The following is an 18,129-nucleotide window of genomic DNA, read 5'->3' as shown; positions in this document are numbered from 1 at the left end:
TACGGCTCCTGAAATTCAAATTAGTTTACATGTGACAACTGGGCTTCAACGTTCAACAGATCTGACATTAATCTGATTTGAGCACTGGATCTGGATTATATGTCACCAATACTTGAAACAGTACAACTTATGTTGTTTTAAGCATGCCTTTGGCCTGAATGCTTTAATAAAATGTGTATTATACAACAAGTATTTTGACTGGACAAGAGTCATTGCATGAGTGTTTATATACAGCACAACATCACTTTTAGCTACATGTATCACACAGCAGTACATGATAAACATATATGCCTTAATTGCTCCGAAGTGGGCGTAGTAAGTAGAATCACCAACAATAATATGATACCCATGCAGAACAATGACGGCCCCAAATTTGTTGAACCACAGTAAAAAAATAAAAACTACATGAGCTGAACACGGGCCTGAAACTCCTGGGCTGAAAAGTGGCCCCACTCCGGCCCTGCAGTTATCAAAGATTGTGGCAGATGGAGTCAAAGATAGCGGTTATATCAATTCACAGACGAGTTCATAGCTGTTTCGTCCACACGAGCAGCTATAAAATTCTAGCTGGAGCCACATTAGTCTTTGCTAAGAACAGTAAGGAAAGGTGTAAACGGCTCCCATCCTGGTGGCCTTTGTGTCTAACAACCTGGTGTCAATCACCTCATAGTCTTTGCGTGAAAAGAGTAAAGGGAGAACACTCAAACCACAGCGCAACAAATGTTCAAGCTTTCCAGCCGTGCTTGAAGCGTTGGCTTTGACAGCATTCGGATAATTAAAAGTGCGGATCAGACTGTAGATGTGATCGGTAATGTAACTGTCGCAGATGACTCTGTATTTCCCTCAGGGTCTGTTTATCATCAAGACTGTCAAGCTGCCATCAGGTCAGACGTGTGATATCATGAATTTTCAGAAGAAGCTCAAGATTGACTCAGAGTCGCTCACAAATAAAGCCCGGAGGAACCAGCTGTCTTAGCACAAGGGGAGGCCTGTGCATGTGGTCTGTGACAGCTTAACACACACATCAAACAACTGTCGGACCCCCACCAACCTTCACACACGCCTAAACAACAAGAACACACACCTCACGCTCATTTGGCACTGCAGGTATCACCCAAAACAGGCTCATAAACACGTGAAGTCAGGAGAAATGATCAAAGAGACAGTCTGCAGCCCTGCAGACACACTGTCACTGTGTCTTTCTGGCTTTGTGTATATTTTGAGAAGCAAGTATTCATCCTTTTTTCCATATCCCCCGGATATGCTGTCTGCTACGACTCATCACTGATGGATGACGGTTAAGGATAAAGGACGGATGAAACACCGTGGTGGTGCTTCAGGTTCAGGAGGCCTTCATGGTGTGTGGTTTACAGCACAAGGCCACACATGAGAGGACAGCCCCAACAGTAACAACAATCAATTTGAGACACAGGTGGGCAATTAGGAGGAAAAACACAAGCTGAATGTTGTAGAAACGTTCTCTGGTATGCTGAGTGAAACGATGAATGATCTGCAAGTCAGTCCAGTTGGAAGTTGTCACTCCCGACGGTTCAAAATATGAAAAATTGTGTTTCCATTCTTCAAATCTGGATTCATTAAAGTCTATCTTTGTCTGCAGCGGACGTCTTGTGTTGTGTGTTTTGTAAAACTGCACCATAAAGGGGGTTTTATCAAGGCCTGATGTTTTATTTAGCTGTATATTCATCTCCCTGTCAGCGAGCACAGCTATAAACAGACCTAAGTCCTGCCAGAGTACAGATAGGAAGCTTGCTTTGATTCACTTCTCTCTGGTCTTTTCCTGTTCGGCCGGACGGACAAAAAGCTGGATGCACAATCAAGCAGAGCGAGGGAGGACAGGGTGCAGGAGGAGGCACACAAACACAATCACATCAGTTTGATTATCAAATGCCACATGCTTGCATCACAATCATTTGGCAACAACAAACAGTTCTCGGAGAGTGGATGACGGTAAAGGCGGAGGAGACAGGAATCAATCCTCATCTTTAGAATCAGAGGAAGGCAGAGATGAACGGGGAGGGGGGAGGAAGAGGCAGAGATGGAGCGTTGGAGGAAGGGATCAGTGAAGCAAAACATTGTTGAGTGATACAGTAGTTGTGTCTAAAGGTCGCTGCCCGGCGCCACTGCTGCCACTCTGGTGAGAGACGGAGCAGGCTGAAGACTGAGCCGCCCCACCTGGGCCAACAAATACACCCAGGAGACACCAAAGAAGAAGAAGAGTGTTTAACATTTTGCCCTTTTGTTTCATCCATAAGTAACAGTTGATAAAAAAACTTTTTGAACGTGCTTTACATCTAAATATGCCCAAGACTCCATATTTTTATATGTGCACCATTCAGTCGTATGAAATATTCTAGACATCTTGTGCATTGAGCGTGACATATTTGGTATCCTTGGAAATGTTTGGATCCTCACTAGAATTTAGAAGTTTTGAGACTTGAAACGATTTTGTGGTGACTTGTATCAATTATCACTATTCTTATTATTATTTATTATTATTATTATTATTTATTTTATTATTGTAGTAGGTTAGTAGTAGTAGTAGTAGTAGTAGTAGTAGTAGTAGTAGTGGACAGTAGTAGTAGTAGTACTATGCTCCTTTCCTCTCCTGTGATGGGGATGTTTGTTATAAATGTAAACATATCAACAGAAAGTCCAAAAAAGGCACAAATGCCAGAAGAACTATATCAGATTACATAACAATAACAATATATACACGATTCATATTATTATAGTTTTGTTTGTGAGTTTTAGAATTAGTTTTAAAGTTTAAATGATAAATCTAAAGGTGTGACTTTTATGTAAATACATATCAGATTTTTTCTTTTGTAGTATTTATTGATGTATTTCTTTATTTATATCATATGCTCCTGCTCCTAATTAATATAATTGTATTGTGTATCAGTGTGGCTGCAGTTTATCAATTCAAGGACAGTGTGATAAGTGATACCATGACACTTTCTACTTAAATACACTGTTTCCCATGAAGTTGGAATAAAATCTTTTTATTTCTTCTCATGAAATGATTGTGACAATATGATTTATTCTTGATAGATAAAGTGCATCTTCTCAAAACACACATCACAAAACATCACGGTGAAAATTAAACTGCATTAAGCCGGAATTAAAAGAGGAATGTGTCTGAAAACAAAATTATTCTAACTTTATGGGCAACAGTGTACATGAATTATTAAGAAAATACAGAGTTCAGTTAATAAAAATCGATTTTTACTGGAATAGAAATTCTATTTAATTCTATGGAATGAAAATACAACTTGGTATTTTAATTGAAGGATATTAGACATGTTTCTAAACATTGTTTCTTCCTGTCAAGGCTTCTTATTATCGTGTATTCTCACTTAATTAAAGTTTGCGGTCACCTAACCTACATTTCTTTACAGTTAAACACATCTTTATTTTGTTTGTGGTTTTGCTTGTTTGAGCATGTGCAGACATGAAAAACACAGACATAGATATGTAAATAGTGCAGCCTGTTCACCTTTCAGCAGAGTGCTCCGGTGCCAGAACGACTCTCGATTGATATTTAAATTGAGCAGTTCTTGAAACTTGTCATGCCCAGGCTTGACTCTTTGCCAACCGTCCAAACATGTCTAACGAACAGTGTTGCAACATATATATGGTGATTCATTTAAAGTTTGAACTGTTTCATTTTGCCCTGGAGATAATTTCCTGTTATTTTGTTGCATAAAATAGCAAGGGGAAAAAAAATATCCTGAAAAATAAAAAATAAAGTATTAATAATTTCAATCTATATTTTATGTATTAAAGTGACATTATGTAGTGGGGTACATGTTAATGAATTGAGGAGAGAGGAGAGAGGAGGGGAGGAGGGCAGTGGGAGGGGAGAGGGAGGCTGGCTGGGAGGGTACAAGTCTGGTGGGGTATATAAGGGCGGGCTGATCTCACACTCAACACACTTCAGAGTGCTCACAACTACTGTGGATCTATCTGCACCAAACATAGAGTTTCTTTTTTGAACAACAGAAGAGAGAAAATGGAGATGGATTCAACTGCTGCCCCTGATGACTACTACGACTACGATGACCAAGAAAACTCCACCATGTGTGACTATTCTGAGTGGACGCCGTCATACTCTGTTATCCCGGTACTGTACATGCTTATTTTCATCCTCGGCCTCTCTGGAAATGGCGTGGTCATCTTCACCGTGTGGAGAGCCCAGGGTAAGCGGCGAGCTACTGACGTCTACATCGGCAACCTGGCCCTGGCTGACCTTACCTTCGTGGTCACTCTTCCTCTGTGGGCTGTCTACACAGCCATGGGCTACCACTGGCCCTTTGGAGTTGCCATGTGTAAGATCAGCAGCTACGTGGTCCTGCTCAACATGTTTGCCAGTGTCTTCTGCCTAACCTGCATGAGCTTCGACCGCTACCTGGCCATTGTCCACTCCTTGTCCAGCACCCAGCTGCGTACCCGAGGCCACACACAAGCCTCCCTGACCGCCATCTGGCTGCTGTCTTTTCTCCTGGCTGCCCCGACTCTGATTTTCCGCACCACCATCTACGATCCAACCACCAACCGCACATCCTGCGCCATGGACTTCAGCCTGGTGGCCAAAAACAAGGAGCAGGAGAACCTCTGGGTCGCTGGTCTCAGCATCTCCTCCTCAGCTCTGGGCTTTCTCTTACCTTTCTTGGCAATGATGGTGTGCTACGGCTTCATCGGCTGCACCGTCACCCGCCACTTCAACACGCTTCGCAAAGAGGACCAGCGTAAGAGGAGGCTGCTAAAGATCATCACCACGCTGGTAGTGGTGTTCGCTGCCTGCTGGATACCCTTCCATGTTGTGAAGAGTGCTGACGCCCTCTCCTACCTGAACCTGGTTCCCGACACCTGTGCCTTCCTGCGCTTCCTGCTGCTGGCTCACCCGTACGCCACCTGCCTGGCCTACGTCAACAGCTGCCTCAACCCTTTTCTTTACGCCTTCTTCGACCTGCGCTTCAGATCCCAGTGTCTGTGCCTACTCAACCTGAAGAAGTCCTTGCATGCAAGCCCCGCCAGCTCTCTGTCCTCTCAGAAGACGGAGGCTCAGTCTCTGGCCACAAAGGTGTGACGACAGCTGAGGGCCCAGTGCATGCTGGGAAAGAGGTGAACAATGCAGAACAATGCAGGTGAACTTTACAGCGCTGGGTGCTTGGCCGCTGATCTTCTGCCCGCCAGTTTCAGGGTGTCACCTTCGATCCTGTCTCACTCTGTGGACTTCAGAAGACGAACGCCAGACTCGTGGTCATCGGCGCTGACCACACTCAAGCTCCAGGCTCACTGTCAGTTGCAGGGCAGCAAAACTGTACTACTTACTACAAAGGGACCAAGCATCAGCCAGACTTGTATTTTGTTTTTATAAAAGTGGAATGTATTTTAAAAAAAGGACTACATGCTCATGTGTTACTTTTAGTTCTCCTGTGGACTTTATGCAGAACACTGAGCTTTGAACTCTGTCCTCAAGTCCTGGTGAAGTGTATTCCTCATGCATTTGCTCCTGCTGTTCTTGTTTTCATTTGTAAGCACTTGAGGTGTGATTTATACCAGCAGTGTTACGTATGACTGTGACTGTGTGTGTGTGTGTGTGTGTGCGTGTGTGTGTGTAGGAAGGGCGTGTCAGTCAATAAGATGTGTTAGAGTCTGATAAGAGTGTTGTAAGAGGAGACGGAGATAGTGGAAGGAGGGGGTTGGGATACCCAGACAGACAGACAGACAGACAGACAGACAGACAGATGGCAGCTGACAAATGTTTTTAGGCCGGCCCAATTAAAAGGTGACTGCTTTGACAGTCTGCTTGTGCGTGTGTGTGTGTGAGTGTCTGTGTGTGAATGAGTGAGTGTGAGCATGTCAGAATGACAATGAATTTGTTCCTGACAAATACATGAAAGCATTTTGTGAATACGCATTATTTTGAATTGATGTTTATGATTTGTAATAATAAAAAAAAAAAAGGTGCTTTGAAAAAACACATCCTCTCTCTTGTCTCACTCTGTTACTCATGATAGCTTGTTAAAGTCTTGCTGGAATGTATTTTCTCCCATCCAGTGAATGTGCTTCTTCCTGTTGGTGCATTGCTGAGGGGAGGCAGTCTCCCTGCTATTGTGTTTCGCAGGGTCGAAATCAAAGCACATGTCTGCAGGAAATGCACGTTGGACTTCTGTTTCCCTCTCCAAGCATGTTTGTTTCTTCTCCTCTTACAATCCGCTCACACAAACAATCAATGAGTACAAAAGTTTCTAAATTGGATCAACCACAGGACATTTGGCTTTGCCCCAGAGGTGTTAAAGTCTTCTCAGGGTTAATTACCACAACCGCAGGATTCTTTTCCTGTAACACTAAATCCCAAAACGCATCTAAAAAAAAAGACATTTTTAGCCTTTATCACAGTTAACCATGTGATATTTTAATGTATTGTTTAAACAAACAACACAACAGGTTGTTGAGCTTCAAATTAGAATGCAATGATTAACCATTTTGACTCTAATGAGCTTTTTACAGGATATAATCAGCAACAGAAGGAGACAGAAGGATTGTAGTAATCCTGATACTGATTTGTAGTGGAAGTCGACGGCTATCTGGCCCCCTGCCTAATACCTGTGATGGAGAATGTATTAAAGTCTAAATCACTAACAATTACAGTTTACATTTAGGTTAATGTGACAAAAGCTGAACTCCTCAAAGAAGAGGGAGAAAAAAAAGAAGTTTTTAATGTCAGACAGGTGAAATCTGAAAGAAGTGCAACAGCTGCAGCGACATTCACCCCGTCTCCTTCATCACTGTCTCAGCTCTGCCTAATCTCATCCGAGACAAAACACATGCGAGCAAAATCTTCTCTGAATTTAGTCTAAAGCATTTGCTTTCTGCAATTTGTTAGAACTAAAACTGACAGAGTTCCAACAGTAGATTTATTACACCCCGAAGAGTCTGCACAACGACGTGTTTTATTGGTGAAACAGCATACAGTACATCTTTAAGCTCCATGCAGCAGCTATTTTTTACAAGACGACTTGTCACATTATCCTCCACCTGTCAGAATCAAAGTCTAAATCCACTGTGAAAGATAATCCGGTTAGATTATTTTCATGGGTTCTTAAGTTTTATGAAGCTGATGTGATCGTGTTACAAAGATTTCATGGCATGAACTTTTGCTGAAGCTAGAAACAAAGAGCTGCGAGAGAAAACAGGGATTTATGCCCTTTGATCTCCTTATAGAGTGAGTGTTTGTCTGAGATGATTGTTCAGAAATGATTACACAAATGTTTTCATTCCTCTGTAATAACAGAGTGTGAAAATGAAGTATGTCCTCGCTGGAACCAGGCTTGCCGCGGGGTATCCCGAGTGTATAAACAGTCTTTTCTCTCCCTCTCTAAGAAATGACAAGCATCTAGGACAGCTTTCTATTTAAAAAAAATAAATAAATGATCATTTAAACTTTCCTTCCCCCAAAAATATATATATAAAAATGTATATTTGCATTGTTTTCTCTGTTGAACATGTGACTGTATTGGTAATTTCAGTGGTTCTGTCTGTGCAAAGGCGTGTTGTCTGAAAACAAAAATCAAAGACCCATCAAATAAAAACAGATGACAAACTCATGGCACTAATTATATCACTAATAGTATCGTGTAGACACCACAGTCAACACCTGAAACAACCTGCCGTTTATGACTTCTGACAACATAAATCTGCTTTGCTTTGAACTAAATGTTTAAAACTTCAGTCGTCATCTGAAATGTTTTGTATCTATGAAACAGTCCAGATCAAACTATACGGTCTTTCTTTCTTTCTTTTTTCTTTTTTCTTGCGTCACTCAACTAATTGTGTGTTTGTTGCACTTTTCTTTATACGTCTACTCCACTTCATTACAGAGGGAAAAGCTGCTGTTTCCATTCCAAGCAGATGTTAAAATCATGCTTACAAATCAATAAATCTGTAATTATAATTACATAATATAATATAATATAACACTCATGGAGCTGTGAAAATTGTTTAACTAAACTATAAGCATCGTATTAATACTCTGTATAACTGTAGTTAAGTTGTTGTAACAACTTAAGTAGAAATTTGAGGTACTTGTACTACTTCTTTCTTTACTATCCATTTTATGTAACTTTATATTTCTACTGCACTACATCTAAGAGGTAAATGTTGTAGTGTTTACTCCACTACATTTGTCTGAAAGCTTTGGTTACTAGTTACTAGTTACAAATTACATGTGCTCATACTCTTCCTGTCCAGTGTCCATATCTCAACAATTGGTGATTATGAATTTGATCTTTTTCAAGATTAAAATGATTGTACTTCTTAATCTAAAGGAACTATTTAAAAGCTCTCTTGGATCTGCTGGAAAAGTTATTGTCACAAAGGTTTTCTGACTTCATGAAAAGTTGACTTTATACATGGTTCTTACAGAACAGTGATAGTAGAATGAGTACTTTCAATACTTTTAATTTAGTAAAGTTTTGTATACAAGTATTATCACAGTGTGGTATTAGTAAAGGATCTGAATATTTGTTTTACACCATGTTTATTTTCTGTTTTATTTCCTGAACGTACCGTTTAAGTCTAGACGGAGAGGTGTGAAGGCCTGGCTGCAAGCCTGATTTAAAAAACACAAAGGCTGTTTGTCACCCATTGATGAGACAATGAATGAATTGTGGGTGGGTACCCCAATAGAAACTTGTCCTTCTTTTTACCCTCAGACAGATGAAAAGGTCCGATCCAAAATCTTCACCAGACTGGATAAAGTTTGTTTACCTGATGATGGATATCAATAGAAACTAAGAGCAAGGGTAAGGCCAAGTTTCTATTGGGGTGCACACCCTAACTCATTCATTGTCTTATTAATGGGTGACAAACAGCCACAGTGCCTTTGTGTTGTTTTAAATCAGGCTTGCAGCCAGGCCTACTGTATGCAAGAAGCACATGTCCAGCTGTCATAAATCAGAACCCAATAAACCAGGCCATGCAGAAAATAGACAGAGGAAGTGTGCGCACTTTTCTCCACCGTCCTAACAATGGAGGCTGAGTCGCACGGCCAGCAGACCGGACTTTGACCGAGCTCTGACCATAGCGTGGTAGGATGAGATGCTGACCCCTGGAGCGTCTTAGAGGGCCCTCAGCTTCCTGCCGCCTGGTCCTGCAGCGCTCCTTCTTGCGACGTCCCAGGAGGATGACAGACCTCACGGACAGGATAGGAGTCAGCAGGACAGGCAGGAAAGGCAAAGGGTGGGCAAGGTAAGTGTTCCTGACCGGGGATATCCTGTCTTTCTTAGGCATCTCTGCTTTTAGGACCCTCAGTACAACAGATAGAGATGCATGCTCCACCTGAGGTCTTGGAGGACACCGGTGCTTTAGACACACCCAAAGTTGTGTGACAAGTATGCTGAAAGTTCTTATAGAAAAAAGAAGGTTAAAGATATATAGTGGCAAACATGTGACTCAAACACCTGAGGTGACAAATCAAATGTCTCTTTTTTTTTCTCTCACTCCTTCTCTCCTGAGATGTCACACATTTCAAAGGCGTTCATCGTTAGTGGAGACACGTCGTTTCCGAAAGTAAAAAGAAGAACGGAAGTGCCCAAGCTTTGGATGACTCCGGATGTGAGTATTCGAGTCTCAGAGAAGATCATCCTCTTCACGGGGCACAAAGTGTCCCTTCATTCCCTTCTCTATCCTCTCCATTGTGCATCCTCTCCTCCCTCAGGCCTAAATGGGTGCCCTGTCATCTGCAGCAGGACTGAGCCAGTTCAGAGGCTCAGCTGCACTGATTTAAGCATCACAGGTAAAGATAGCTGCATGTGCAAACATGTAATTACGCAAGAGCAGCACCCAGAGAGGCCGTGTGCAAGAGTTTAATTGATTTAAAAAGATTTGTAGACTTGTTTTTTGACGATGCAATGTGCTAACTCTCTCTCTCTCTCTCTCTCTCTCTCTTTTTGTGTTTGTGTGTCATTTAATCGTGTGTGTGTGTGTATCATGTTGATCTGTTTGCTCTGTGGATCGTGGTGCTTGACCACACACGAGGAGAATAAGAACAAATTAAAATAGTTTTTGAATAATAAGTTCTAATTAATTTTTCAAGCTTGCAGCACCACATTTAAAGCCATAAGATTTTGAAATAGAAATAGTGGTAAGCATAGGGGGCCATGTATATGCAGTGGTGAGATTTTAAATAGGCTGGGGAATCACCAAAAAATCTACCAGTGAACTTCTCAGTAAAAATGAACACCCTGTAATCAGCTCTACTACCCACAAATTCAAGATTTTATATAAAGATCGTTGGTGATACATTTTCAGTCATCACAGTGGATGCAACACCACAAGTCCTACGCATTTGTATACAGTTAATGACAAATAGAGGTAGAAGTTAAGTGTAATAAACACATGTATGTGCACTTGTTTTAAAGTAGGATTAAACAGCTAAAAGTCAAACTGTATATCTACAGATAAATAAAGGAGATTCATAGTGGGCCGTTGTTTCCCATCATAAAGAGAAGGAAAGAGTTGAAGTTGCATTTCACGGCATCATGTCTTACTTATTGATGTTGGAAGTAGGGGCGCTGAGGCAATAATCAAAACCACCAGTTAAACTTTACTTCCTTAATTTTCTACTGGGATTTTCTGTATATGTGTTGTGCACAAGCTTCGTTTATATAATATATTATTTATGGCCTGCTAGGATTGTCAGATACTGTATGGCTGGAAGATTTGGCTTCTTTTTTTTCCCTTTTTTTTTGATTGGCATAAGAAACATTTGAACCTCTAAGAACATAACTGCTGGTGTTATATATTTGTAGATGTGACACAAAATATTACTTTCTGAATGATTTTGTTAACGAGAAGAGCAAGAGTGATACATTTTAAACTTAAAAGTTAACAGACTTTGCATTACTCAACTTCATGCAGCTTTAACGTATTCGATACAATTTATGCTTTGTTATTTGACTCCAGATGTGAAAGAAAGGAAGAACCGTTTTTTAGATTTGTTCAGGCCTGATTGGCTAAGATTTGGTTACATTGTCATTTTTAAAAAAAAACCAACAACAATGAAAACCAAATTGTTACGGAACAGTGCATTTGTGTAACTTTTATTGGTATTTTTTTCATTTTTAAATGTTAGGGCATTTTCACATTGTCAAATCTGGCCTTCTTTTTTTTTTTTTAAAGAAGTGTGTTTATTAATTTTCAGAATAAACAATCACACTACAACAAGATATAATACAGGTGCAAAACTAACCTATCACAATAAGGCACGTCATAGATGAGATAAACATTACAGGGCAGTAACATGTGTTGTTTTGCAGTCCAAAACATGAATAATCTGTCATCTTCTTTAGAGAAAAGAATTTCAAATAAAAAATAAAAGAGCAATAACAAATAGATGAATAAATACATGCTAATTTCAATTGTTAATGGTTTACATATGGGGTGAACATGCCTCCAAAGCTTTCCTCCCCTCAAAGAACACCATAAAAGACCTCCACATACTGTCAAAAATCAGACATTTACCCTTTAACGTGAAGGGGAGTTTTTCCAGTGCCAGCGAGTCTGATAATCCTGCAATCCAGACACTGATACTCGGTTTAGAAGTGGATTTCCATGATTTGGCTATAGTGTACTTGGCTCGTAGCATGCAAAAATAATCATAGATGTATTTGCCTTGCTAAGGTCAAGGTTTGTCAGAAAAAATACCAAGGATACATAGTTCGTGATCTCATATTAGTTTCATACCTGCAAAATCATATCCATCACCTCACTCCAAAAGGCCTGAATCAGTGGACAGTCCCATAGGCAATGATATATTCAATCTGACTCTCTTTAAAAGAAGTTTGGACATCCCTGATTTAAAAAGTCAATACTGACACCTAGTGACAACACCGGAACCATTCTGCTGCTACCGTCGGAGTTATTATGAAGAGCTATGTGCATTAGTATTGGCAATAGAATGGGTGGAGGACAGGGTGGATAGGAAAATAATCATATGTAGTGATTCAGTTTCATCACTCTTGAGCATTAAAAACAGAGCAGCAAAAACACATCAGGAAATATTATATGAAATACTGTTGAGAACATCCAGATTAACACAGATTAACAGCAGGGGGGGGAAATAATGTTCATGTGGGTACCAGCTCATTTAGGGATACAGGGGAATAAAAAAGCAGATCAAATTGCAAAGGAGGCAGTAAAGAAAGAGGAGGTGGAAATGAAAGTAAAATGATCAAAAGCAGAAGGAAAACGTTTAATAAGGAAGGAAGTAATCAATCAATGGAAACAATATTTGAAAATCCAGGAAAAGGGGGAGACATTTATATAAACTACATGGTGGAGTTGGAGAGGTGGGATGTTGTGGAGGTAGCAGAGTGGAACAGGTGACCATGAGCAGACTAAGAATAGGGGACAGTAGATTAAATAGCACACTCAATATAGTAGGGAAACATCCAACTGGTCGATATAGCTGTGGGGAGAGAGAGACAGATTGTCATGGATATGAAAGGGAGAGGGAATTAGATTAGATTAGATATACTTTATTCATCCCACCACGGGGAAACAATCAACCTTCAAACAAACAAGTACTGATGATAAAAGTGGCATGATATATAAAAAGAGTATTGTAATGTAAAGTGACCATAGTGTTAGAAATATTGCAAAGAAAGTGACCATGATACAAATAATAATATTATTGCAAGAGTAGTGACCATAATGGAAATAATATTACAAAAGTAAGTGACCATGATATAAATAATAACTGCAAGGTATAAACGAAATAAAATAGAAAAAAATTGCAATGAGACATGAACAGGAGACTACAACATGATCAGGTGGTGCAGGTGTCCTCTGCAGGGCTGCAGAGGACAGGAGCAGTGGAGAGTGGTTACAAAAGTATAGGGAGGAAAATCATAATGGGATATCTTGTTTTAACTGGGTTAATTAAAAGGAAAAAGGAAGTAGTAAAGAAGTAAAGTCCAGTAGGTGGCAGTATGTGCAACAATAAGGATGCAGACTGCCAATAAACGCCAAACAAGAAGAAGAAGAGTTGTTATGAAGCAGGGCCGGGTCAGCCGACGCTAACCCTCCAGCAGCTGCCGTCAGTGTCCATGGTGTCCCGCAAACAGAAGCGTGTGTGGAGATACGTGGAGGAGGGCAACCTGCTCAAGCTGAAGTCCTACCTGCGGAAGCACCGGGACCTGGACGTGAACTTCTCCCAGGGCAAGCGAGAGAGGAGCCCGCTGCAGCTGGCCTGCAGCCTGGGAGACGACGCCGTGCTGCGGCTGCTGCTCAGACACGGAGCCGCCGTCCTGCAGAAGGACCGCAAAGGAGACACGGCGCTACACACCGCACTCAACAGGGCTCTGAAACACGGGAAAACAGGTGAAGAGGACGAGGGAGGAAGATGTTGTTGAGTTATAAACGTTTGCTATAATTTTTCCTTTGTTTACAGCGTACAATGACCTGGTGGTGCCCCTGAAAAAGAGCTGCCCGGAGGCCATGAGCGCTCCCAACTCTGCTGGAGTCACACCTGAAGACCTGCTGACCTGGATGAAACATAAAGAGGTGACTGCAGACATTTAAATCACTGTTATGTCAGATACTGTGTGTGTTTTAATATCTGTACAGTGTAATCTGTCTGTGGTCTTCTCAAAATACTCATTAAGTCTATAACATGTCTCTTTTAAGGATAATTTATCATAATAAAGCTGAATTGATTTGTTTATTAATTAATAAGGTAATAGACAGAAAAGTATTCACATACATATATAAAAAAACACACTTGTGGATGATGGGATTAACGTTATTTACAGACAGTGTATAGACAAAATGAATAATCGATCAGTCGAGCAGATTATTTGATAACACTGGGGAACACAATTTTTGTTGAGTTAGGTCTGACAGCTGTTTTTAAATAATTTTTGGGTGCTGAATCCAAAACTGATCTCAGTTTTTCTCTATCACGTCAAGTTTTTTAACTATAGGATCCCTGTTTTCTTAAAAAATATGAAAGATATTGTACTTAACAGATATGTGCTTGTTTTCACTAAACAGTCTGTGCAATGATCTTTTTGCTCTTGCCAAACCATGGGGATACCAAATGCCAACTTTTCACGTGTTCCTTTGGTCCACATCCGTAAACTCTCGACACACTGCTTGCACACTTTGTGAGGGGCCCATGCCTTGTCTTGATTACAGAGTTTTACTTTAAAATATGCAAAATATGCTTGTTTGACAAATGCAATGATGTTTGCTTTCCTCTGACTTGGAATGGTGAAACTACCACAAATATAGCAAAAGGAGTCAGGGTTGTTTAGGCATTTACGACGAGAAGTAGCAGGAGCAGACATGATCTGGAACAAAGGAAATATATACCTAGGTAAATAAAACACTAAGATGGAATAGTTACAAGCTTTGAAAACTACAAAAACAGCATAAAACGAAATAGAACTTACAACGGTATGCCCAAGGTTACAAGGTTTAGAGAAAAGCCAGAACAAATCCTCTTCATTCCCACTATGCCAGCTTTCTGTTTGCAGATATTGATAGTACTGACCTATTGGGAGCTGCACACACCTCTCACCACACTGTCTCAATCGTGACTGCACAAACAAGTTGCTATGTAGAGTCCAATCGTAATCAGCTGGCAAGTCTTACTACAGCTAATCAGTGGAGTTTTGCTTATCCGGTGGAGAAAAAAGCTTGACGTGCTAGAAAAAAACTGACTGCAATTTTGGAATCAGCATGCCGATTTTAGTTTTAATCAGAATAAAAATCTAACTCAACAGAAAATTGTTTTCAAATTGTTCCCCAGTGTAATGAAAATATGATGTGAGAAGACATGGGGAAAAGCTAAAACCAGGGAATGTTTGGCATTATTGCTCGAAAAAATGACTTAATTGACAATTATCAATCTACTTTTACTGACTACTTCTGTTGATTGAGAGCTCACAAGCAGTATTTAGATTTTTTTATTATTATTGTAACAGCAGGAACTGATATTATCTGCTGATTTGAACTTACCACGGTTATTAGTGTCAACATATGTTTCTAGTCATTGAGTAACAACAAATTGCAGGACAGAAACACTGACCGTACTGTGTGTCTGAAGTCATTTTAATACTCTGTCACTTATGTTTGGTCCTGCTCTGTATACTTAGTGACAATTCCTAATAATTATATTTAAGGAGATCCTTTAAAATATGTTTGCATGTTACATGTAATATAGGTTAAAAAAACATTCTTAAAGTTGAGCCACAGCCATCATTGTATCTGAACTGTTTATGTTTTTCATGGTGTTGTTATTGATCAAAGCTGTAACATTATTTGAGAAAACTACTACTTTAAATTAACTGCTGACCATAATAGTCAGTTTAGGATTTTAATAATCAACAGATCTCAGTTTGATTCATAATGTTTGATCACATTTACATAGAATTTGCTTGTGTTTCTTCACAGACTGCAAAAAATATGAGCCGTCCATCGGATAAAGACCCTGAGAAGGAGTGGCTGGAGAAGCTGTTTGGTGAATGCGAGGATGAATTCTCTGAAACCTTCGGAGTATATGATGGTAAATTTAAACTCCTTCTTTAACGCTGAATTAAATTTAGACTTTCTTCACTTGATAATAACACTGCTGTTTCCGTTTCACAGCTGATGATTTTCTTCCTCTCGATGACGATGAGGAAGACTATGGTGACTGGGCTGACCGCATTAGAAAAGAGTATTTCGATAAAAAGCACGCTGAAGCTCAGAGACTGGCAGCGTCGTCTTCTGGATGGAAAAGAAAAAAGACCAAACAAGAGCGAGAGCAGGAAGAGCAAGACAACAAGAAGCTGCATGAGAGGCTGCAGAGGGAGCATGAAGAATATCTGGCACGAGCAGCGCGTAAAGAGGAAGAGACTCGGCTTGGTAAGAAGCGCAGGTACGAGGAGGGATGTGCAGCCACTTTTCATGCTGGCTCTTCAGCCGGCACAACAAAGCTGAGCTACAGCGACATCCCCTGGCCAGCTCCACGAGGTACAGTGCAGGAGATGGTGGATGTGATGCTGCACGGTGTAGACCGAAAGGACCTGCCGGTGTTTCGTAAAATGCTCCGTAAGCAGCAAGCGCTGTGGCATCCTGATAAATTTGCTCAACGATGTGAAGCTCGGTTAGAAGAGAAGGATAAGCAACGAATCCTGGATACAGTCACCAGGCTGTCACAGGAGCTCAACAAACTGGCCCAGAGTCTGAGGACTTAACGTTGTGCAAATCATATCAAACATTGTGTTTTTAAAAACTTTTTAAAAACATTTCCCTGAATGAACTGTGAGCTGAACACTGAACATGTTACTGTTAAATTCCTGATTTAATAACAATAAAAGTCAGAACATCCAGATTTCTCTAAACCTGAGTGACAACTGGCCCTATTAACAGTATTTTTCCTCCTGAAGCAGCACAGCACGTCGTAAAAAAACATGTTTGTACTGTGCAGGTCTGTTAAAACACACACTTATAATTCATCACATGGGAACGTGTTCTAAGCATGACAAAATTAATATATAATCCTAAAACATCCTAAATAATATTTCTTTCAGATTTCTGTTGAGTTAATAAAAGTAGTATGTAACACAGATTTAGCCTACTTTGACACCTGGGGACAACACTGAAACCATTATGATGCTGGAAATCTTGTGTTCGAGCTGCTGCTAACCTCAGACGAGCACAAATTAGATTCGACAGAGAGTCAGACACTGATGCCAAACAAAGATGAGACAAAAGTTACATTTAAGAACGTGGTTAAGGGAAGAAAGATAAGTATGGTGAGAGCAATAGTTATGGAACATGACATGAAATTATGTAAATAAGACAAAAGACTTTTGTTCCAAAGTCAAGGGGCCCTGATGGCACTCACCTTTAGATTTAAGCCCTGACTTTGGAGAAACCAGGAGGGCCACATCTGAGGAGCTAAGGCTGCAAACTGGCTCACAAGGGGCCAACATTTCTGCAACATAGCTTGGAAGCTTTTGGAGCACATAAAAGAGTTCTGGTACGTAAAGAGGAAGAGACTCGGCTTGGTAAGAAGCACAGCTACAAGGAGGGATGTGCAGCTACTTTTCATGCTGGCTCTTCAGCCGGCACCACAAAGCTAAGCTACAGTGACATCCCCTGGCCAGCTCCACGAGGTACAGTGCAGGAGATGGTGGATGTGATGCTGCATGGTGTGGACCGAAAGGACCTGCCGGTGTTTCGTAAAATGCCCAGGTAGCAAATACACTTCATCAAACTTAGTTTTTTTGCTTGTTTTTGTTGTTTTGATGTACCTCAGTGGCAGAAATTACACACTGTGTATAAAAGTTAGGAGACGATAACATATATGATATGCTTATCTGGAATTTTGTCCACTGTAAATAAACTGTAGACATTGTTGATCACAGTCGTGCATCATTAACAGTGCTTTGGTCTTCAGATCTTCATCAGGTGAAAGGACAGAGGGTGTCACTCCCTGTACAGATTTTAAAGCCCTCCGAGGCAAATGTACTTTGTGACTTTGGGCTATACAAATAAAATCTGATTTGATTTGATTTGAAACTGCACCAGTACCATGTATGTAAATGTGAACATAACCCAGGAGAACACTCCAGTCAGAGGAGACCGGCAACACCTCTTTGCATATATTCAAATGAATGTGAATGTTAATGTTAACAAAACAACCTGAGCTCTTCCTTGGAAACCCTTGTACATCCTCAGTGTTAGTTTCAAGTTTCCCGGTGTAGGGGTTTTGTTTTCATATTCTTGGAGCTTTATCTGTTTCCAGTGTAATTGGTTTATCATTTTTCTATAAATAAAAGGTTCAGGTAAACTTGTGATGTTACTCCCTGTGCTCTCCTAAATGTTAAATAAAGGTTGTAAGCAATGTCCTGTTCACACTCACATCAGCACTTATTATAATTTCACTATATACAGGCATACCTTTATTTACATCTCACTCAAATCATACTATGCTGTTCATTTCTATTTATTTACTTACACTGTTCAATTACCTCCTGCTTCAACGCTTCAACTCATCCTAGGACAAAGCTACATACCACGTGTGTAATTATTTTTGTGAAATGATTC

The 18,129-nt window shown here is 40.4% G+C and overlaps 2 protein-coding genes across 2 annotated transcripts; both read left to right on the top strand.

The window, feature by feature from the left end:
* The first annotated feature begins 3,959 nt into the window (after window positions 1-3,959).
* Window positions 3,960-6,007, top strand: LOC104923213 (apelin receptor B). Its single transcript, XM_010736246.3, has one exon. The coding sequence runs from the start codon at window positions 4,034-4,036 to the stop codon at window positions 5,108-5,110; it is 1,077 nt and encodes a 358-aa protein (XP_010734548.2). The 5' UTR covers window positions 3,960-4,033; the 3' UTR covers window positions 5,111-6,007.
* Window positions 6,008-13,036: 7,029 nt separating this feature from the next.
* On the top strand, window positions 13,037-16,408 carry nfkbil1 (nuclear factor of kappa light polypeptide gene enhancer in B-cells inhibitor-like 1). Its single transcript, XM_019271904.2, has 4 exons — window positions 13,037-13,410; window positions 13,481-13,593; window positions 15,487-15,598; window positions 15,682-16,408. Exons 1-4 carry the CDS (start codon window positions 13,137-13,139, stop codon window positions 16,269-16,271), a joined length of 1,089 nt encoding a protein of 362 aa, XP_019127449.2. The 5' UTR covers window positions 13,037-13,136; the 3' UTR covers window positions 16,272-16,408.
* Window positions 16,409-18,129: the final 1,721 nt, after the last annotated feature.

This window comes from Larimichthys crocea, chromosome IX (assembly GCF_000972845.2).
Source record: "Larimichthys crocea isolate SSNF chromosome IX, L_crocea_2.0, whole genome shotgun sequence".
Classification (NCBI taxonomy): Eukaryota; Metazoa; Chordata; class Actinopteri; family Sciaenidae; genus Larimichthys; species Larimichthys crocea.
Note: the sequence above shows the minus strand (reverse complement) of the source record. Positions and strands in the feature narration are given on the sequence as shown.

Excerpts from the sequence above, each read along its gene's own strand:
- LOC104923213 (XM_010736246.3), top strand. The coding sequence starts at position 4,034 with ATGGAGATGGATTCAACTGCTGCCCCTGATGACTACTACGACTACGAT.
- nfkbil1 (XM_019271904.2), top strand. The coding sequence starts at position 13,137 with ATGGTGTCCCGCAAACAGAAGCGTGTGTGGAGATACGTGGAGGAGGGC. Across the intron at positions 13,594-15,486 it reads CCTGGATGAAACATAAAGAG|ACTGCAAAAAATATGAGCCG; the intron begins GTGACTGCAGAC and ends GTTTCTTCACAG. Across the intron at positions 15,599-15,681 it reads AACCTTCGGAGTATATGATG|CTGATGATTTTCTTCCTCTC; the intron begins GTAAATTTAAAC and ends TCCGTTTCACAG.